The sequence below is a fragment of the Sminthopsis crassicaudata genome, chromosome 3 (assembly GCF_048593235.1).
Source record: "Sminthopsis crassicaudata isolate SCR6 chromosome 3, ASM4859323v1, whole genome shotgun sequence".
Classification (NCBI taxonomy): Eukaryota; Metazoa; Chordata; class Mammalia; order Dasyuromorphia; family Dasyuridae; genus Sminthopsis; species Sminthopsis crassicaudata.
Genome location: NC_133619.1, coordinates 148,728,390 through 148,752,300, shown reverse-complemented (window position 1 = coordinate 148,752,300; position 23,911 = coordinate 148,728,390). Strand labels below are relative to the sequence as shown.

Sequence of the window (23,911 nt, the reverse complement as noted above, 5' to 3'; positions counted from 1 at the left end):
CTCCAGCCAAGTTTAATATTTTAAAGATAGATAATTTCTGTTTTGATCTCCTCCCTTAAAAATAGTGGCAATGCTTTTCTTCTGTCTGTAAATATTAATCCAGTATACATATATATTATACATATATCTGTATATTGCACATTAAAGTCTTTATTATATTAAAGATGCTATGTAAACAGAAGAATGATATGATGTAATTAAATAAATAAAATGAGAGTATAAACATTAATTAAAAAGCATTCTTTTTCTCCATTGTATTTTATTTCATTTATTTTACTTTTTGTTTATTTTTATTTATTTATTTTTCAGTAAATGTAAAAAAATTTTAACTTTCATTTTTTTAAATGTTCAAATTCAAAATATCTCCCTCCCTCCATTTCCTAAACCCCTTTAAAAAGGCAAATATTTGACATTATTGTCAAATTTATAAGAATATGCATCATTCTCCAATTGATAATTACTCAAAAAATATGAATAGACAGTTTTTCATTGAAGAAATCAAAGCTATCAGTAATGTCTGAACTAGCTCTCTGGAGGATCTCAGTATCAGCCCAAGTCCTTGGTCTTAGAAGAGGAATGAAGAGGCGGGACTCACATGAATGGTCAAACATGGAGTCCGTTTATTCCAAATTTCTTCAGTCTTATATACCCTTACATAACTGTAGCACATTGCTCACATGGGACCACGTAAACAACTTGGTATCGTATATAGATATCTCTTTGCCACTTGGTATAACTCTGCTTTAATTACAACACAGGTTGTCATACCCCCTAACTTCTCAGGAAAACTTGAGAGTCCTTAAAGGGAAATGGAGAGCAGAACCAGACACTGTCAGCAGGGTTCCTTTTACTGGATTAAAGGGTCTTATATCTCACCCAGGGTTCACCACTATCTGTGGCTCTCTATAGCTATCTATAGTCATATGAAAAAATGCTTTAAATCAATATTGCAAGCATCATATCTATCAGGTTGGCTTAAATAATATAAGGGTGAAAAGACAAATGTTAGAGGCGATGGCTAAAAATTGGGACCCTAATACACTGTTGGTGAACTGTGAATTGATCTAACCATTTTAGAAAGCATGCAGGAATTATCCTCTAAGTTAATAAAATTATAATACCCTTTGACCTAGCAATACCACTATTAGGTCTGTTTCCCAAAATGATCAAGGAAAAAGGAAAAGAACTTGTATATTCTAAAATATTTTTAGCAACTACCTTTGTGGTGGCAAAGAACTGGAAATTGAGAGGCTATCTATCAATTGGGCAACGGCTAAGCAAGTTATAATATGTGACTGTGATATACTGCACTGAAAGAAATGATGAGCAGGTTGACTTTAGAAAAATATGGAAAGACTTAACATAAAATAATAAGTGAGATGAGCAGAAACAAGAGAACATTATATACAGCTAACAGCAACATTGTTCAAAGAATAACTGTGAACAACTAAGCTATTTTGAATATTAGAAATATTCAGATCAGCTACAAGGAAGATGCTACCTACAGAGAAAGAACTGAAAAAATAGAAGTATACATAATATGGTTTTACATACATACACAATCTCTTTATCTAATTTGTGTTAAATGATGGCCTTCTCTAGTGCAAAAGAGGGAGGGTGAGAGATGGTTTGGAACTTAGAAATGTAACCCCCCAAAATTAAATTAAATTTTAAAAAAACATAGTAGAAAGTATAATTCTTTTGTCACAGGAACAATGGTTAGAAATTGCAAAGAAAGAGATATAAGCTTAATGAAAGGAAAAAATTTCTAACAATTTGAGCTACCAGAAGGAATTGGACTGTATCTGGAAGTATCCCTTTCCCTAGAGATCTTCTTCAATTAGAGACCAAATGACAATTTAATAGGGATGTTATAGAAAGGGTTCTTTTTTCAGGCATGGATTAGACTAAATGGCCTTTTATCTCTTGATATTTTAACTGACCCAAATTATATTTTGAGAATATTTATCAAAGTAGAAGTTTCTAAAACAAGATGATTTACAATGTATGTGTATAGGGTCAATATTTTATTAATCTCTAACAGATTTTTTTAAAAAATACATTTTTAATTTCTAGATTGTGAGAACAGATTTAAAAGAACTTAGAGATTTTGATCTTGGTGGCGCACCATATGGTTACACACCATTTTGTGATAGTCGAACTGAAATGGATGGATACCGTTTCTGGAAATCGGGATACTGGGCTTCTCATTTAGTAAAAAGAAAGTACCATATCAGGTAAGAAAATTAACAATTTTTAATCTATATAATTTATTCAGATAGTGACTTTTCTGCTGTCTAAAAAATTTGTGAGGAAAAAATATACTCTTACATAATTAACAAATTCTCACTCTGCTCTATTAAATGAATGCTAAAGTAAACATTAATATATTTGAATTTGAATTTCTCTGGTCTCAGTGGCACTGATATCTTAAATCTTAATTCCTCCATTAGCAAGAACAGAATCTTATTTGCATTTTTTGGCTAATTATACTTCCCATGAGTGTGTATACATCAGGATCATAGATTTGGAGCTGGAAGGGATTTTAGAATAACACGCACACACATGCATGCATTTTACAGTTGAAGCACCTGAAGCTCAGAAAGGTTGTTAAATTACTTGCCCAAGGTCACCCTACTAATCAGTATCTGAGACAATATTTGAACTCATATTTTCTTAACCTAAAGCTTAGTGCTCTATCCAAAGCAGAGAAAATAGTAAGGAATCATTTAATCTAGTTGAATTTAAAGGAAATAAATAATAACATGGACTAAGGAATATTTCTTTTTCAGTGCCTTATATGTTGTGGATCTCAAGAAATTCAGAAAAATTGCAGCTGGAGATAGACTTAGAGGTCAGTACCAGGCTCTTAGTCAGGACCCAAATAGCCTGTCCAACTTAGATCAGGTAAGTAATGGTTTAATTAAAAAAAAAAAAAAACTATCTATTTAGTTACAACATATGGCATTTATAATTTGATATGGTCTGAGCAAAATATAACATCATTTTAAAAAACACATCCAAAAATTTTTAAAATACAATCAATATGATTTAACATTACAGATATATCCTCAAATTCAGGAAGAATAAAGTTCAAGTCTCATATCTGATATATACTATCTCTCTGACCCTGGAAAAGTCAGTTGACCATCTCTTAAGATGATAAATGACAGAGAAAGTATTAGTCTGCATTGATAGAAGTTTTCATCACTGAAGTATCGAGATATGTCAATTCTAGTAAAAAAAAAAATACAGAAAAAAATGGAAAATAACTCCAATAATACCTAAATTTGGAGAGGAGAGAATGCTACAGTATGGAATAACTGAGTTAACTCTTAACCAGGATGCCTTATCTCCTTTAATCTGACATATCTTCACTTTTGATTATGACAATTGGTCTTTAAAAAAAAGAAAAGTTATTTCAGTTTCTAATGGCCTGTATTTTTAAAAATTATCTTTGTATTACAATTATACTTTATAATTAAAAATTAAATCTATTTATTAAATCACTGAAATGGCTAAAGTGAGTTTTTCATCAAAAGAATCTTTTTTAAACAGTCTACAAAAAAATTCGAGCTACAAAAGTAGTTTTAATACTCAACATATAATTTAGCATTTTTTAAATCCATGTTATGATGACACACATGACACCATAATGAAATTGCTTCCCCTTTTCCTAATATTCAGACTATTGAAATTTTAAGAAATAGATTCCTTTTTTATGGAGTCATATTTCTCCTTACTGGAACAAAAACATTTTCATCAAATTCTCATCATACAACTTAAATGTATTATATAGCAAATTATTGTTTTGGTTTTTTTTTGTTTTTTGCTGAGTCAATTGGGGTTAAGTGACTTGCCCAGGGTCATACAGCTGGGAAGTGTTAAGTGTCTGAGGCCAGATTTGAACTCAGGTCCTCCTGACTTCAGGGCTGGTGTTCTATCCATTGTGCCACTTAGCTACTCCTAGCAATTTATTATTTATAAATTTTGTCACAAATAATTTGTCTTAGACTGAGAACTTCTAGCTTTGCTAATTACGTATCCTCCAAATTCTTTGCCAGCGTAGCCCACAGCCCAGAGTTTAAGCGCCCTTAACAGAATAGAAAATAAGGCTATTTCAGATGGAAATACTACCAATGCAAAAAAAAAAAAAAAAAAAAAAAAGACAACTTGCTGTTAAATTTTTACAATTAATATATTTGAGTAGTATGAATGTGGCCATGGTAATTCTAAAATAGAACCAGATATTTGAATTCCCAACTCTCTGATATAAAATGATATAAAATATGTGTCACCTTGTACTTTTCAAACTACAAGGAACAGAAATGTTAACAGTGATAGAAATGAAGTGTTGTTTAGCAGTACAGAGTAAAGATTATAGTTTTAAAAAATACATATTCCTATTGGCAGAGCAACCATTCAAATAAAAGCTTCAAATTTACTTAAATCAGCAGGGGGAGGAAAACAAAATAGATGCTGCAGAAATTTTTTATTGTAAGTATTGGTTGGTTCAGCTAAATCAAATGTAATTTTAAAATTACATGGAGAATAAGCAATACAGAAGAGGATGAAGTAGGAGCTAAAAACCTTGATGCTTTGAAGAAAATTTTAGAAAAAGGACACACAGATCTAGAAATTATTAATGTGAAACAAAGATTTATTCTAGAAAAGAATGATTTCTAAATTAGCTTTCTAAAGAAAAATAATAATAATTCAACCTTGATTTAAAGTGTGTAAGGATTACCTAATTTTTTTATTAGAAGGAAGTGGAGAAGACAATTTTAAATTAAAACCAACATTTGTTTATTAGTCTCAAAAAAATCAAACTATGGGACAGCTAGGTGGCGCAGTGGATAGAACACTAGCCCTGAAGTCAGGAGGACCTAAATTCAAATGTGATTTCAGACATTTAACACTTTCTAGCTGTGTGACCCTGGGCAAGTCACTTAACCCCAATTACCTCAGCAAAAACAACAACAACAAACAAAAAACTCTGAGAGACTCTTAACAATCATTGATCCTTTCTAATTCTTAGGTGATCAAATAAAGCGGTTTTCAAAGCCTGGTTTTCAAAGTTATTTTAGCCTCACTATTGAAAAATGTTACCCATATACAATATCACTTGTAAATAATTACTGATTTTAAATAATACCTCAGGTTATTCAACTATACTTGGGTCATTGTATGAGAATGTGAGCATTCAAATTCACCAAGATGTGTCTAAAGCTCTGTGCTCCTAGCCTAAGTGTGAAGTTTTAAAAATAAAGAGGAAAACAGTTTAGTCTACTGCTAAAATACGTTAAATGACAGTAGCTGTTTTTTTAATTTTATTATCAGGGTTAGCTTATATTTAGGTAAAAGATTCAGTAATTTTTAAAATATTGTTCCTTTTACTATTTTGCTTTTCATACTTGGAAATTTAAAAAAATGTTTTTAACTTATCCTTTGATATTATGATAATAAACAGATAAATGTATTTTAATTTTTTCATTTCATATTTCTATTGAGGTAGAGCTAATTATCATATGTTATGTATTATTGTAACTTTAAATAGTCAGAATCTGAATAATGTGCTCACAGGAATCCTTATTCATTCTAATTAGAATTTAGCTACACCCTATATCTCAATCTCTCAGTGTCATTACAATTATATAACTATATAACTCCTCTATTCCACTATATAATTCCTCCATAACACATCTGTGACTGTGATACTGGGATCCAACTACAATGGTTCCACTATCCTTAAATTGTCATAATGATTTTGACAAACCATTTCAATTTTTTTACTGTTTGTGTTTCATTTCGTTTTCATCCTTGAAAGCCCATGGGATGACTTTGCCTTGTTTAGTATCTTGCCTGACTTGTTGAAACTGATTTTTCTCTCCATTATATCTCTTTGCTTTGTGAAACAGAATTTTTGAAACTTGTCTTTATATATTAGTTTTTCTTTTAACCTGATCTTGGGCAGTCATCTTGAAGAGGGGACCCCGCTACTCGGAAGATCCTTGGAGAAAATCTTCAACCCTACCTCAACAAGGGACATTGCCCCAAGTCTTTTTTTCCTTTAAATGAATTTAAGCTTTAACTGCTTAAAAGGGGAATGATGAGGAAACCCCAAAACTCTTAAAAAAGAAAACCTCCTTGGATTCTTGACCTCAGGGAAAGGACTCCACCTTTAACACAAATAGTTTTCATCTTTGTTTTCTGGCTCAGTCCTGAAACCTGTTGAATTCAATTCAAATTCTAACCCTGGCTGCAACTCAGCCCAGAGCCAACCTGGGACTCCACCTATAAGCCCTCTTCAGCTTGCAGCCAAAGCCCCCTATTATAAAAGAGCTAAGCTGAAGTCCTCTCTTTGCAGAGGTCCCAAACATGGCAGCCTCACGCCTGCCATGTCAAAGGATTTCTGCCCACTGGAACCATTCTGGCTCTGGTGTCTTCCTCTCTTTACCTAACACCTTTTAACCTTACTTCCAAACCTCTTTTATCAATCTAGGTTTTCAGGTCTGTAAATTCCTTTACAGGGGACTCTTGTACCGCTACTAGATCTCATTTATCCTTGCGCTGAATCTACAGGGATTGCAGGGGAGCTCCATTTGACTCCCTGTACCCCGAACCTGTCACTAGATCTCAATTAAACCTAATTTCATTTAGGTCCTTATCTAGTTCTCATCGATCTCTCTCATTTAGCAAGGAACCCAGAAACTTGTAAACCAAGGTACAAGGGCTTTTTCGGTCTTCTTTGTTGAGATAGTTAATCTACATTGGTAAAACTTTTGGATGAAATTATCATTACATCAGTATCATTTCTGATATCTGTTTCACATTTTTAAATCTCAAATTGCTTTTTAAAATAATTCCTCATTAAAATGTTTTAGTTTTACATCAGATCTTTTTCTCATTATTCTTCTTTAGTTCTGATAAATCAGTGATTTAATAGATATTAAGATCTCTTAGGAAAGGAGCAGTTAGATGATGCCAGTGGATAAAGTGTCAGGATTAAAGTCAGGGAAAACTCATGTCCCCAAGTTTAAATCCAGTCTTAAACATTTACTAATTGTGTGGTGTAGTGGATAGAATGCCAAATGTTTAGATGCACTGCTAGGATGGGGTCCCAAGCTCTTTAAAAGCTCCCCTTGAGTGCGCCGTTCCCCCTTTCTCTACTGTTTCCATTGAGATGAGCCAAACACTTCCATTGCCTCAGGATACCATTGCCCTTTTATCAATCTAGGTTGATTGGAATCAGGAAGACTTATCTTCATGAGTTCAAACATAGGATTCCTCATATGTAAAATTAACTGGGGAAAGAAATGGCATAGCACTCCAGTTATATTTTTCAAGAAAATCCCAAATGGGGTCACAAAAAATTGTACACAACTGAAATTACTCAACTATAGCCACAAAAACTTAGGAAAAACTCCTACAACAAAAGCAAATCTTTTCCTGTCAGAGTCATCTGTTTTATTCTTTACGGTGTCATTTGGTACTTGCTGTGTCCACCACCTAACAGTTTCTTCATAACAGTGGTATAAGGATTCTTTGCCATTTACCAGTCTTTCTATTTGTTCATGTGTTTTCCTGAATGATGCTTTCTCATGTTTCTTTTCAATGACGCTTTTCTCCACTTTTACATTGAAGTCACCAAGTATTAGAGTATATATTTTAATTTGGAAGATCTTATCAAATTCTTCATAGACTTTCTCTACCACTTCATTTTCAAAAACCAGTGAAAAATTGCAATTATTCCCATGGTGAACTTTTTTGGAAATACTAATGGTAATTAGTACTGAAATACATGATGTGAAAATGCCCTAGAAAACACTATCCCTTATCTCTAGGAACCAAATAACACCATAAACACTTTTGTCCCTAGTTTTGTGGTGGTCCATATTGATAAGAACTAGATAAGGGATGCCTAAATGAAATTAGGTTTAATGGAGGTCTAGTGGCAGGTTCAGGGTACAGGGAATCAAATAGAGCTCCCCTCCTCTGTTTGTTAAATGAGATCTGGTAGCGGCGCAGGAGTCCCCTGTAAAGGAATTTACAGACCTGAAAACCTAGATTGATAAAAGAGGTTTGGAAGTAAGGTTAAAAGGTGTTAGGTAAAGAAAGGAAGACACCAGAGCCAGAATGGTTCCAGTGGGCAGAAATCCTTTGACATGGCAGGCGTGAGGCTGCCATGTTTGGGACCTCTGCAAAGAGAGGACTCCAGCTTGGCTCTTTTATAATAGGGGGCTTTGGCTGCAAGCTGAAGAGGGCTTATAGGTGGAGTCCCAGGTTGGCTCTAGGCTGAGTTTCAGCCAGGGTTAGAATTTGAATTGAATTCATTGGGTTTCAGGACTGAGCCAGATAACAAAGATGAAACTGTTTGTGTTTAGGTTGGAGTCCCTTCCCTGAGGCAGAGTCCAAGGAGGGGTTTCCTCCTCCATATGAGTAACAATTTCCCCTGAACTCTATACTATAGGCAACACTGCAGAACCTGAGAACACAGCAGCAGAGGGAGAGTGAGGGCAATGGTATCCTGAGGCAATGGAAGCTCATCTCAATGGAAACAGTAGAGAAAGGGGGAACGGCGCACTCAAGGGGAGCTTTTAAAGAGCTTGGGACCCCATCCTAGCAGTGCATCTAAACATTTCTTCTATAGCAGCTTCCCTAGGAACACCTGCCAAGGTTCTCTTACAATTGGCATCACCATTATCCAAAGCCAGTTGTTTGATCAGTGATTTAGCTGCAGTCCCATCCCCCACCATATGCACTACTGCTTGTATCAAATGGGCTAAAAAAATCTGTGAACGGATCTTGATTTCCTTGCTGGATCTTAGTGAAAGAGACGTTCTTAGCACCAGGGAGCTTTAAACCAGACTGTTTTGGTACATTTCATGACTTACTCTTAAGCTTATAATGTGAATCCTAATTGTAAGGGCAGGGTTAATTCCCTATGATTGATATATTGCCCCTTGTAGCTTTTCATTAGGAAGTATTCTTATTAATTGGGCCTCAGATAGTTTTCTCTACAAGATATAGTTCACATTTTGCTTCTGAAAATAGAGTTCTAGGAGAATTTTAATGAAGAGTCTCCTCTTCATTAATTAATGAGAATTAATGGGAAAGTTGATGTAGAATGGGTCAAAGTCAGTTAATATCACCTAACAATTTTTGAAAATCATTAAGATTTTGTAATGAATCTGTTCTTGTCTCAAGTTTCTAGAGTATTTGAAAATCCAACAGATAGCTAAGACAGAAAAACAGAGGCTTGTCTCTGAAATTTCATTTATTTATTTATTTATTTTTACAAGCTGACTTCTCTGCATCCCCAGCACCTATTTCATAGGCCCTTTGCAGAGCCAGGAATGGGTCATTTAGATAAACCTGGATATCTCAGTCTCACTGCTGAAATAGTATGTTGAAAACAGCCGTTAGTCCCTTTAGGAATGCCTATTTCAATATGTTACCATCTTGTTTTGGTAATGTTACCTAGCCTCTCTCTCCCTTATTCACATGCACAGTAATTACCAATAGTCCTCTTAACTTACACAAGCAAAGGCAGAAATACCAGATCATTTTGGCAGGATTCCACAAACCTGAGTTCTGATAACTAAGTTACAGGCTCCTTGCCTCCAGGAGTTTTTAAAGTGATAGCACACTGCTTTTCTGTTTTCTCAAAAGTTCCCAAACTCTCCACTCCCTTTCAGTCTGTGCATTTCTCACTTCTACGTCCTCAGACAAATACACTCTGAGCTATTCTGGAAGAATTACTACTCTGAATGAATTTCAGTTTAGCCTGTTTTTCACAAGCTTGCTAACTTTTAACATAGAATCCAGAATGCAAGGCAGACCTACACACATAGCACTTTTGCATACAGATTTAGGCCTGATATACTCAATTAGTCCTGGGAGTGTCCTCCCAATTTTCTTCCCTTTATATTTTGATGTTTCATTACTCATTTCAGTCCTAGCTTGTTCTAGGCTTCCTTTTTTGTGGTCAGAGACACCTCTTTTGGTTTTTAGATAACATCAACTTAATTGTTTACCTCCTTAAGAGAAGTTTTCCTAGCTTGTTCTGGGATTTTGAGGTGAACTTGGCCCATCTTCTCTAGTATCCGTTATTAGCCTGACAAACTAGAGAGGCTCTCCTGCTTCTTTCTACCCGAGTTAGGGAGAAAGTTAAAATATCCTTTCCCTCTAATACCACAGTGCTTTCTTTTTGTCTGAGGCTTCTTTCATGCCTGTTTGGGACCCTGTTTTTTCTTGTCCTTCTGCAGACTCTGCAAACTACCTCTTTTTCTTCCTCCTCAGCCTGTGTGTGTGTGTGTGTGTGTGTGTGTGTGTGTGTGTGTGTGTGTGTGTGTATGTGTGTGTGTGTGTGCGCGCGCACGTGCCCACTGTAAGGTGTGTATTTCCGAGTCTACCCTTACTTCTCTCCTAAGGGGACTCTCCTGAGCCTAATGGAGTATTCCTCTGGTCTCTACGGTGGCTTAGGGTCCTTCCTCCAGAACCATTTGGGCACCAACTTTTTCTAAAGGCTCAGCTGAGCTGAAACTGAGAAAGAAGCTAAGCCCTGGGGGAAGGAAGATAGGTTGACTAAAGCACCAGTCAGGGTTGGAGATGGAAAACAACTCCATTTATTCCATAGCTAACTTAGTTTTATAGAGAGCCTGAGATAAGAAACAGCACACCTTGTCTTGTGGCCAGCACCTCTCTGCCTCACTTCTTAGCAGCCTTGAGCATTGTAGGGATGGGGGGGGTCTCCTGGAGGACATGCTGAAGCCTGAGCCTGATTCTCACAGGAACAGGAGAGTTGTAAGGTCTCCCCTGGACTCGTAGCTTAGACTGTCCAAATCCTCTACACCCCAGGACCATGGTTTAACCAGGGTGGAATGTCAAGATCTACAGGCTAGCTCTGCAGAAACAGCAGTGAGGAACCCTGGAGCTTGCCGGGTTCAGAAGATAGCCTCAGCCTGAAAAAAAAAAGTTAACCAGCTAGAAAAAGAGATACAGAATCTTAAAGAAGAAAAAATTTTTTGAAAATTAGAATTGGGCAAGTGGAAGCCAGTGAAGCTTTAAGAAACCAAGAAATAATAAAACAAAATGTAAAGATTGAAAAAAAAAAACAGAACAGGATATGAACAAAATGAGAAAACTTCTATGCATATGTGAAGACCAAATTATCACCCTGGATGCCTTAGAATCAACTGGAGGCAGGATAAACAAAAGTCCTTGGTCTTTATTCTTGGTCTTTAGGAGTAGGAGTGAAGGGAATGGACGCAGGATCTCCATGACCTCCCTTCTCCTGGTCTACCCCCAAAAATGGCTTGTTTTACTCCACCCCCTAATCCCTCTTACAATTATCTGTATACACCAAAAGATACTTTCATCAGAATTGGCTCAAAGAGAGAATAATGTATATATTCAAATGGGAATAGAAATCTTATCTGTCTTACTAGGATGTCGGAGGGAAAGTAGATAAGAGATGTAGGGGGAAGGGGCTAATAACGAGAGAGTTTTTATGAGTTACAAGTACTATCTTTTTTACTTTATTCTCCTGCTTTGTTTGACTATATTTATTTTGGGCATCATATGTATATATATAAAGTGCACATATGATTTTTTTTATAGGACCTACCCAATAATATGATTCACCAAGTTGCCATTAAGTCTCTTCCTCAAGAGTGGTTGTGGTGTGAAACATGGTGTGATGATGAATCCAAAAAAAAGGCCAAAACAATTGATCTGGTAAGTTTCTTTGTATTTCTCAAGGCATACAATATGTAGAAAAAGTAGAAAAGAAAGAAGCCTGGTCTTACTGCAAAACTAAGAGAGAAATTCTGGTGGAGTTCCTTCACTGCATTGGTGACCAAAGAACATCTAGGGAAATGTTATCCTTCAAGACTTTCATTTATTATAAAAGACCCAGGGATTCTTATGCACATCAAGCACTATTATTTTGATCCTGAGTTCTAACTAACTGTATGGCATGAGTAATGTATTTTTCAAATATATGTAGATATTATTGTGATTAAGAAAATATAAATTAATTTAAAAGTGTTATTAACTTGGAGAAGTTTTGGCATTGTGTATTTTCTCACTCAATGGATAGTAATTACAACTACTATTTTCTACGGAGTCTGAAAAACTTGAAAAACTAAAAAAGTTGGTCCAGGAGAAGGCCTTCACCGAGTTGCATTGTTCTTGTATGTATACTTTATGTAAGGACACGGGTATAAATTAATCAGAATGAAAAGGCATGGAGGGATAGTCTAACCCTGTTGAAAGGAATAAATGTAAATAGTCAAATAATGGGAATTTATGTATATTTTACATCATCATTTAAATCTTTAAAATATACATTTTATGTATATTTTACATACATCAGTTTTCTTGGATTTTTTTTTATTATATATATATATATATATATATATATATATATATATATATTTTATAATATTATCCCTTGTATTCATTTTTCCAAATTACCCCCCCTCCCTTATTCCCTCCCCCCGACGACAGGCAATACCATACATTTTACATGTGTTACAATATAGTCTAGGTACAATACATGTGTGCGAATATCATTTTCTTGTTGCACAATAAACATTAGAATCCGAAGGTACATGCAACCTGGGCAGACAGATATTAGTGCTAACAATTTTCATTCCCCTCCCAGTGTTTCTTCTCTGGGTGCAGCTACCTCTGTCCATCATTGATCAACTGGAAGTGAGTTGGATCTTCTTTATGTTGAAGATTTCCACTTCCATCAGAATACATCCCCATACAGTATTGTTGTTGAAGTGTACAGTGATCTTCTGGTTCTGCTCATTTCACTCAGCATCAGTTGATTTAAGTCTCTCCAGGCCTCTCTATATTCCTCCTGCTGGTCATTTCTTACCGAGCAATAATATTCCATAACCTTCATATACCACAATTTACCCAACCATTCTCCAACTGATGGACATCCATTCATCTTCCAGTTTCTAGCTACAACAAAAAGAGCTGCCACAAACATTTTGGCACATATATGTCTCTTTCCGCTCTTTAGTATTTCTTTGGGATATAATCCCAGTAGTAGCGCTGCTGGGTCAAAGGGTATGCACAGTTTGATAACTTTTTGGGCATAATTCCAGATTGCTCTCCAGAATGGCTGGATTCTTTCACAACTCCACCAGCAATGTATTAGTGTCCCAATTTCCCCACATCCCCTCCAACATTTGTCATTATTTGTTCCTGTCATCTTAGCCAATCTGACAGGTGTGTAGTGGTATCTCAGAGTGGTCTTAATTTGCATTTCTCTAATCAGTAGTGATTTGGAACACTCTTTCATGTGAGTGGATATAGTTTCAATTTCTTCATCTGAGAATTGTCTGTTCATATCCTTTGACCATTTATCAATTGGAGAATGGTTCGGTTTCTTATAAATTATGGTCAGTTCTCTATATATTTCGGAAATGAGACCTTTGTCAGAACCTTTGTTTTTAAAAATATTTTCCCAATTTGTTACTTCCCTTCTAATCTTGTTTGCATTAGTATTATTTGTACAGAAACTTTTTAGTTTGATGTAATCAAAATCTTCTATTTTGTGATCAATAATGATCTCTAGTTCTCCTCTGGTCATAAATTCCTTCCTCCTCCACAAGTCTGAGAGGTAGATTATCCTCTGTTCCTCCAATCTATTTATTATCTCCCTCTTTATGCCTAATTCATGGACCCATTTTGATCTTATCTTGGTATATGGTGTTAAGTGTGGATCCATATCTAATTTCTGCCATACTAATTTCCAGTTTTCCCAACAGTTTTTTCCGAATAATGAATTTTTATCCCTAATGTTGGAATCTTTGGGTTTGTCAAAGATTAGATTGCTATAGATGTACCCTTTTTTGTCCTTTGTATCTAATCTGTTCCACTGATCTACCGGTCTATTTCGTAGCCAATACCAAATGGTTTTGGTGACTGCTGCTATATAATATAGCTTTAGATCAGGTACACTTAGACCACCTTCCTCTGAGTTTTTTTTCATTAGTTCCCTTGCAATTCTTGACCTTTTATTCTTCCATATGAATTTTGTTGTTATTTTTTCTAGGTCATTAAAATAGTTTCTTGGGAGTCTGATTGGTATAGCACTAAATAAATAGATTAGTTTGGGGAGTATTGTCATCTTTATTATATTCGCTCGGCCTATCCAAGAGCACTGAATGTCTTTCCAATTATTTAAATCTGATTTTATTTTTGTGGCAAGTGTTTTGTAATTTTTCTCATATAATTCCTGACTTTTCTTTGGTAGATGGATTCCCAAATATTTTATACTCTCAACATTTGTTTGGAATGGAATTTCTCTTTGTATCTCTTGCTGTTGCATTTTGTTAGTGATATATAAAAATGCCGAGGATTTATGTGGATTTATTTTGTATCCTGCCACTTTGCTGAAATTTTGAATTATTTCTAGTAGCTTTTTAGCAGAGTCTTTGGGGTTCTCTAAGTATACCATCATGTCATCTGCAAAAAGTGATAGTTTAATTTCCTCATTTCCTACTCTTAATTCCTTGAATCTCTTTCTCGGCTCTTATTGCCGAGGCTAGCGTTTCTAGTACTATATTGAATGGTAATGGTGATAGTGGGCAACCTTGTTTCACTCCTGATCTTACTGGGAAAGGTTGCAGTTTATTTCTATTGCATAGTATGCTTACTGACGGTCTTAAATATATACTCCTGATTATTCTAAGGAATAATCCATTTATTCCTATACTCTCAAGAGTTTTTAGTAGGAATGGATGTTGGATTTTGTCAAATGCTTTTTCTGCATCTATTGAGATGATCATATGGTTCTTATTAATTTGATTATTAATATGGTCAATTATATTAATAGTTTTCCTAATATTAAACCAGCCCTGCATTCCTGGAATAAATCCTACTTGATCATAGTGTATTATCTTGGAGATGATTTTCTGAAGTCTTTTTGCTAATATCTTATTTAAGATTTTAGCATCAGTATTCATTAAGGAGATTGGTCTATAATTTTCTTTCTCAGTTTTCGATCTACCAGGTTTAGGTATCAGTACCATGTCTGTGTCATAAAAGGAGTTTGGCAGGACTCCTTCATCCCCTATTTTTTCAAATAATTTATATAACATTGGGGCTAATTGTTCTTTAAATGTTTGGTAGAATTCACATGTGAATCCATCTGGCCCTGGGGATTTTTTCCTGGGGAGTTGATTAATAGCTTGTTCTATTTCTTTTTCTGAAATGGGACTATTTAAGCAATTTATCTCCTCCTCTGTTAATCTAGGGAGCCTATATTTTTGGAGAAAGTCATCCATTTCACTTAAGTTATCAAATTTATTGGCATAAAGTTGGGCAAAGTAACTCCTTATTATTTCTCTAATTTCCTCTTCATTGGTGGAAAGATCCCCCTTTTCATTTGTAAGACTATCAATTTGATTTTCCTCTTTCTTTTTTTTGATCAAATTTACCAAAGGTTTATCTATTTTATTGGCTTTTTCATAAAACCAACTCTTGGTTTTATTTATTAATTCAATAGTTTTTTTACTTTCAATTTTATTGATTTCTCCTTTTAATTTTTGTATTTCGAGTTTAATTTTTGGTTGGGGGTTCTTGGATTTTTTTTTACTCATTGCTCAATATGCTATGGTGATTTAAATTAGTAAGCAATAAGAGGTATGATGGAAAGACCATCACAAGCAACTAATCCATAAATGTTCATAGATATGGAATTATAAAATTAATTATTCTTGTTAAAGCTTATTCTAACAGGACTATGGTATGAATTTTCCCAAGTGATTTCAAGTTTTGTAATTCTATTAATCTTGTTCATGTTTATTTCACTTCTTATTCTTTGCTTTGATAAACTATTCATTCAATCAGTAATCATTTAATATATTCCTTATGTGCCAAGCATTGTACTAAGTGTTAGGGGTACAATAAGAGATGAAAAACAGCTCCTGCCCCCAAGGAGTTCACAATCTAATGAGGGAGACAACCTGAAAACATATATACAAACAAGCTATATAAAAGATAAATAGGAAGTAATAGAGTAAAGGCACTAAAATTAAGAATGATTAGGAAAGATTTATTATATCAAGTAAATTTTTAGCTGAGACTTAAAGAAAGCCAGCATATAGAATTGATTAAGGAGAATGTTCCAGACATGGGAGACAAGCAAAGAAAATGCCCAGAGCTGGGACACAAAGGATATTATACTTGGAACAACAAGGAGGACAGTGTCGCTGGATTGAAGTAAGGTGCAAAAGGACTGGAAAGATAGGAGGATTCTGGATTATAATGGGCTTTAAATGTCAAAGAGAGATTTTCTATTTAATTCTGAAAGCAACAGGATCCCGCGCAATATATTGAGTAGGAGGGGTAACACTCAAATGCTTTTTAGAAAAATGAGTTTAGTAGCTAATTAAAAGGTGGGATGAAGTAGGGAGACAGGAAGATCCACCAGGAGGCTGATCCACCAGCAGACTATTGCAATAATCAAGGCACTAGGTGATGAGGGCTTGTACTAGAATGGTGACAGTATCAGAGGAAAAAAAGAGAGCCTATTAGAGAAATGCTGTAAAGGCAAAATCAATAGGCTTTGGCAATAGGTTGGAAGAGGTAGAAGTGAGAAGTCAAGAATGATTCTTGAGGAACTGGGAAAATGATGTTGCCTTCTACATAATAGGGAAAAAAAGTGCTAAAGGAAAGTTTAAGATGTTTACTAGACATCTAGCTCAAGGTGTCTGAAAAACAGCTGAAGATGTAACATTGGAAGTCAGCAGAGAAATTAAGACAGAATAAGTAGATTTGAGGATCACCATTATAGAGATGATCATTAAATCCATGGGAGCTAATGAGATCACAGAGTGAAGTAGTATAGAGACGGAAGAGAAGAATAGGGACCAGAATAGGACCTTGAGGAATAACTACAATTATTGCATTTGGCTACTAAGAGATCACTGGTAACCAATTTGGACAGAGCTTTTTTCAGTGGAAAGATCCAATTGGAAGCCAGATTGTAAAGTGTTAAGGAGAGTGAGAGGAGAGGAAGTGTAGGTATTTTAGAGGAGTCTAGCTACTTAGAGCAGAGGAGATATAGGAGAATGAGCAGCGATGCAAGGATCAAGTGAGTATTTTTTAGTATGGAAGCGATGAGGGTCTGTTTGTAGGGGTAAGGAATGAGACAATAAATAGAGAAAGATTAAAAAATAACATACATAGAGAGTGACAGAGGCAATCTGTTGAAAGGGACAGAATGGAATGGGATCACATGAGTGAGTGGAGGATTAGCCTTGGAAATGAGTAAAACAGGAGTGAAGGAACAGAGAGTGGCTGAAGGCATATTTTCCCCTTAAATATAATAAAAGGTTCTCAGATGAAAGTCAGGGGAAAGAGAGAGCCACAGGAAATCTAAGGAAGAATGAAAAGGTCGGAAGAGCCCCTGTGGAGAATGGGATAGTAAATTAATGAGGGAGGTAGAGCAGGATTGCCTAACAGCAATGAGAGATGAATTAAAGTTATATTACATAAATTTTTTTCTTTCCTTTTTTTTTCATTTTTTCACTACCATTATTTAAAATAGTTCTAATTATTTTATAGGTCATTTTTGCTCAGTTCTCTAGAACTTTTTGATCTGAACTTATTCTTTAATAGCTATGTTATTGTTTTGTGTGCGTTGAGAGACAGACTAACATAGTAAGTAGTATAACAGACTTGTAGTCAGAACACATGGATTCAAATACTACCTCAGGCACAAACTAGCTTTATGACCCAACATAAATTGTTCAGATTCTCTAAACCTCAATAATTCATTGGTAAAACTAAGATAATAACAGTCCCTCAAAAAATGGTTGTGAGGATCCAATGGGACAACACATATAAACCAATTTGCAAATCTTTATAAGCATTCTATAACTGTGAGCTATTATTATATCTCTGGAAGGCTAGAGAAAATCTTTTTACATCAAGTTCTAAGTGGCATCAATCTATAGTGGCAAGCAAATTCTTCTGCTCTAACAAACTCCTTAGAGTTCAGTGATGATCATGATAAAATGTTCTTGGAAAATTTGCATAAGCTCACAAAAAATGTTAGCAATCAGAGATAATATTGGGAAACTATGCATTGTTGTTTTGAAGTGTCAGTAACTGAATACAAGAAGATGGTGTTTTATATTAGAAGAGAGAGGAATGTAAAAGAAATCAGAAGCACTTTTATGTATTGAATCAGTATGATTCATTATATGAAATCACAACCCTTTGAATTTACCTTTGGAAAGGACCCTTAACAGAGAGGAGTTTTTTTTGTTTGTTTGTTTGCTTGTTTTTTTACTCCAGAAAAGGATCTTGATGAAGTAATGAGGTAAAATAGAAAAGTACTCTAAAATTTTTTTTTGTAATGAAAAGTAAAGCGATTAATAAAATTGAAAGCAAGGCAAAAGTGTGTATAAGATATGATGGTAATCTGGTTTATTGAGAGGCTTATTCAGATATTTATGCACTGAACTTTTCCACTTCCAATGCAGATTAAAAGAAGTATTTAAAAATTCAAGTTTTAATAGATATTTCATTATCTTTCTTATAGCTCCTTTGAATTAATGTAGATATCTACATTAAGAATTATATGAATTAGAGGCATCTCCAAGTTTATCCAAAAATGTGTTTAAGTAAAGTAACCATGAAGTGAATTCTACACATTGAATTTTGTTTTCCTATACCTTTCTACTATGAAATAAAAGGTCAGTTATAAAAAATTTTTTTCTGAATAGTTAGAATGGAAATTTAAAGCAAAGAAAAAGGCTAGGACATTGGCTAAGACTGTTGGTTGTTAGTTATAATTCACTAGGAATAGCTCACCTCTAATATAGTCATGGACATGAAAATCATTTTTAAAAAGTAACAACATGGAGAAAATGAGACAGGCAAATATTAACAAATGTCTGAGAGGATGAAAAAAGCCTTGTAAAAGTATATAAGATTTATTTTTTAACACAATATAAATAACATTATCATAAATTTGAGAATAGGCAACTAGGTGGCTTATTGAATGAAGCACTGACTCTGAAGTCAGACCTGAGTTCAAATCAAGCCTCAGTCATATATTAGATGTGTGAGCCTGGGAAAGGCTTAAACTTCTGGGAAAGGCTTAAACTTTCTTTCTGGGAAAGGTTAACTTCTGTTAACCTCTTTTAAACTCTCCATTATCTTTGCCAAGGAAACTCTATGGACAGTGTGATCTTACAGGATCACAAAGAATCAGACTTGATTGAACAACTGAACAACCCCAACAGATTTGAGAGGTTAATTTCAGAAGCTTGAGAATTTAGCAGTTGTTCCTATTCATTGTCCAATATTAATACCTAATGATCTCTAAATGTTCATCCAAGATGACTGTATTTTTCCCATTAAAATTTCCCCATTAAAAAGTGAAAGAATATCTCAAAGCATTATTTACAAAGCATTGTGCAACAGTCTTGCCTAGATCTGGAGAAGAGTTTTGAAACATGACTACTTCAAATATCCATCAAAAATCTCTGTTGGGTCTCTTTATGTCTTGTCAGCTGCCATGTCTGTAGAAAGCTGGGAGCAGTTGTTCTTAGAGTGGTCAGCCCCAGGGGCCTTTACAGCAGGGTGGATCTTTGCTAAAATGCATTTTGAGTCTGATTTGCTGTTGCTTATATAAAGAGAAAGATCCATCTCTGACATTACTTATGATCAAATCCTGCTTCATGATTCTCTTGAAGATTGGAAGACTAATATATGGATTTGTGAACAATCTTTTCTGAAAGTATTAGTTTGACAACCCACCTTTGACACACATTGAGTAACCTCAAATGTTGTTGACTATCATATGGCTTGAAAGCATTTAATAAATAAGTGGGGAAAAACTTTAAAATGTGTAATGTAAATATATCTTTTGTTTTCCCAGAAAATACATAAGAAGTCCAAAGAACATATAACAAACAGGGTGTCAATTAGCTTAAATATACTGATCTATAAAGAGCTATTATAAGTGCTATAAGAACCTAGAATCATATAACATTTAGAACTTGAAGAGATTTTTGAAGATGATCTAGTTATACTTCCTTACTCCATAGAAGAAGAAACTGAGGTTTGAAGAAGTAACATGATTTGGTTAAGATCACATGATAGTGGTATATATATATTTTTTCCATTCCATTCAAATATCATTATGTCACAGTGTTTTTTGAAAAAAAATTATTGATAATTTCTGGTTTTACATCTTGTTACTTTTTAAATATGCTTTCTACATTTTGCAAGCTGAACATCTTTTACAATTCTGAATATATTTTGTACTGTCACAAGTCTCCTTTTTTTAACAGAGATTTAAATAGTAAAAGGGGGGAAAGTGTAGTATTGATGTTACTTCATTATCCATGGTATCCTTTAGCAAGAAGTAGTTTCCTTCCTTAACTCTTTTAATATCTGAGATCTAGAGCACTACCCTTGCTTTTTTTTCAGTCTTTTATCTTTACTCTGTATGCATTTCTCTGTTTCTTGTAAACATCATATTGTAGGATTCAGTCTTTTTTAACCCATTCACATTCACAGTTAAGATTAATAACTCTGAATTCCCCCATCCTATTTTTCCCAAGGTATACTTTTCTCACTCCTTTCACCCTTTCCCTCCTCACCAGTGCTTTGCTTCTGACCACCACCTCCCTCCATCTGCCTTCCCTTTATTCAGCCTCCCCCTCCCCTTTCTCATTCTTTTCCCCTCCCTTCTATTATTACATTCTTTTCCTTTTTTTTTCCCCTTCCCCCTCCTACTTCCCTATAGGGTATGTTGTCTCCATATCTCTACAATGAAGGAAGGAAGATACATTTTCTCTGGGGTCAAACCTAGTATTCACAAAACGTTCAGTTTCATTTTATTTCTTTTCTATTTACAGTCTAGTTAATTGTGTATATTATTTTCCTGGCTTTGTTTACTTCAATCTGAATCAGTTTAAATAAATCTCACCAAGGTCTTCTGAATTTTTTATATTCATTTTTTCAATGAAAAAATTGTAATTTTCCAATTTTGTTGTATTGCAATATTCTAATAATCCATGACTCTTTACATAATACAATTTGCTTAACCACTTCTCAATCAGGAAGTACGTACCTTGCTCCCAACTTTTTTCCTACCACAAAAAATGCTGTTGCATAGGAATTTTAGAGCATTCAAAAATCTTTAAAATAAACAAATGTGTGTGTTTATAGTTGTTGTTCAGTCATTTTTTCAGTCATGTCTGACTCTTCATGACCTTTTTTGGGGGTTTCCTTGTCAAAGATACTGGAAAAGTTTAAAATTTCATTCTCCAACTTGTCTTATAGATGAGAAGACTGAGACTCTGCTTCAGATAAGCTATTACACTTGTTCTTTTGTCACAGCAATATTACTTAGTTTCACAGATAATATCTCCTGGATATTGATTTTTTTTTGATATTTTGTTTAAACTTTTAGTGCAATAATCCCAAAACCAAAGAACCTAAATTGAAAGCTGCTGTCCGGATTATCCCAGAATGGATAGAGTATGACACTGAGATTCGAAATCTGTTAAAAGAGATTGCAATGGGAAAAAGAAATTCAAGTAAATCATCCTCAAAAGAGGGTAAGTGAAGCATATGTTTTATTATTAAAGGCTAAAGATTGGATTATAGATTTATTTCTTTATAAGTGAATTAAGCAGTTCATAACTCATGCTTCAAGAGAGCTTATTACATAATAATGTCCTGGATTAGTAGATTGAGCTCCTTTCATTTAAAGCAAGGATATAGAAGGAACTGACATTCTGCTCCTTTGTAGACAAGTGTCCTGATTTTTAATTTTCATAACACGCTTTCAGGGAAATCTTCACCTTTTTAATAACAAAGTTTTTTTTTAATTTTAAAATAAGTCTAAATCCCACAATTATCCAGCAAGGAAAATATCAATAAACTAATTAACCTAAATCTTCACAGTAAACGAAACCTATTTTGGACATTGTTCCCTAAGCTGTGTTCTTCATTACTTTAGGCTTCTCTGTTAATTTCCATTTAGAAAAGACCGACTGTGAAATAGCAGATGGAATTTGGCTACTATAGTTTTGTGCCTGATACCCTGTATAAATTATCACATCACATAACGAGAGAGGGAGAGAGAGAGAACAAGAGACAGATAGACAGAAATGGAAAAAGGCAGAGATGTTTTTACTTGAATTCTGTTTTTTCTCCCAGAAGAAAAATGGTTAAGAGAGAGTTAATACCATAGATAGTAGACAGGAAGAGAAGACAGTAAAAAAAAAAAAAATGCACCTAATTGCCCTTGTTGTATTACCAAGCCTAGATGAATTACATCCTGAATGTTAGAAGAACTGGCAGGTATGACTGCAAAGCTAATCTCAAGAGATACTTGAAACATCATGAAAAATAAGAGAAAGTACCATAGAACTGGAGAAATGCAAAAGTTCCAACTTTCAAAAAACTGTAAAGAATGGATCAGTAAATCAGTAAAGTATAGACCAGTGAGTTTGACTTAGTTCCCTGGCAAAATTCTAGAATGGATTGTTTATCATAGGACTGGCAGACATCTAGGTAAGAAAGTAGCAATGATAAAGATCTACCATGACTTCATTGACAGCAAGCCATTCCAGATTACTCTTATTTCCTTTTATGACAGGTTTATCTATCTGGAAGATCCAGTAAATGCTATGGATACAGATTACTTAGATTTTAGCAGAAATTTAGGTAAAATATTTAATACTATTCTTATGGAAATATGGAAAGAAGTGGGTTAGATAGTAACATAATTACATGGATTTGAAAACAGTTGAATGAACAAACTTAAAGGGCAATCATTAGTATTTCCATATTAACATTGCAAGTGATCTCCAAAAGAGTGCTGCATCCCTTCCCCATCACATGGTTTGCAAATTTTCTCTTTTCATTAAAAAAAAAAAAAAGCCTCCCATCTCTGGCACATTACAAATGTTTCCTTTTTTTTTTTTTTTTTTTTTTTTTCTTCAAAGAGGGCTGTAAGGATGCGGATTAGCTGAATGGAATAGAGAAAGATCATAGGGTTCATCCTTATCTCTTTATTTATTATCTTTATAATAAAGTATGTGATATTTAGTATGTTTGAGAACTAAAGTGTTACCAAACCAAACCAAACAAATCCTACTTCTCTTGGACTAAGCTGAACATTGCCACAATTTTAGAAATAGAGATTTCCAAAAAAATTTAGGAAGGCAAGGTATAATAGGGGCAGCTAGGTGGCATAGTGGGCAAAAGGCCAGACCTGGAGTCCAGAAGACTTGAGTTTAAATCCTGCCCCAGACACTTACTAGCTGTGCAACCCTGGGCAATTCACTTCACTGTGTTTGCCTCAGTTTCCTCATCTGTAAAATGACCTGGAGAAGGAAATGGCAAATCACTCAAGTATCTTTGCCAAGAAAATCCTAAATGGGGTCACAGAGTGAGACATGGTGAAAGAACAAGAAGGTACAATAGGTAAATGAAAAACAATCAAGTCTAAGGACTTGGGAGTATTTTTTCTTATCTCTCACTAGCACCAATAGCAAGGAGCTTTTATTTGAGGGGTTTTTGGTTTCCCTTTGAATTATATTTCAACTGTGCATACCCTTCGATCCAGCAGTGCTACCACTGGGCTTATATCCCAAGGAAATACTAAAGAGGGGAAAGGGACCTGTATGTGCCAAAATGTTTGTGGCAGCTCTTTTTGTAGTGGCTAGAAACTGGAAGATGAATGAATGTCCATCAATTGGAGAATGGTTGGGTAAATTATGGCATATGAATGTTATGGAATATTATTGTTCTGTAAGAAATGAACAGAATTGTTCTGTAAGGATGAATACAGAGAGGCTTGGAAAGACTTACACCAACTGATGCTGAGTGAAATGAGCAGAAGCAG

The 23,911-nt window shown here is 34.6% G+C and overlaps 1 protein-coding gene across 4 annotated transcripts in view; it reads left to right on the top strand.

Moving 5' to 3' along the window:
• UGGT2 (UDP-glucose glycoprotein glucosyltransferase 2) overlaps positions 1–23,911 on the top strand; it is a 197,451-nt gene that overhangs the window by 163,397 nt on the left and 10,143 nt on the right. For 3 of the 4 annotated variants that reach the window (XM_074299372.1, XM_074299374.1, XM_074299375.1), the window contains 4 exons: positions 2,077–2,237; positions 2,793–2,907; positions 11,623–11,739; positions 21,467–21,614. In XM_074299372.1, the coding sequence (XP_074155473.1) occupies positions 2,077–2,237; positions 2,793–2,907; positions 11,623–11,739; positions 21,467–21,614 (541 nt within the window). Of the gene's footprint in view, positions 1–2,076; positions 2,238–2,792; positions 2,908–11,622; positions 11,740–18,580; positions 18,924–21,466; positions 21,615–23,911 lie in introns of those variants that run through there. The other variant, XM_074299373.1, reaches the window with a different exon arrangement.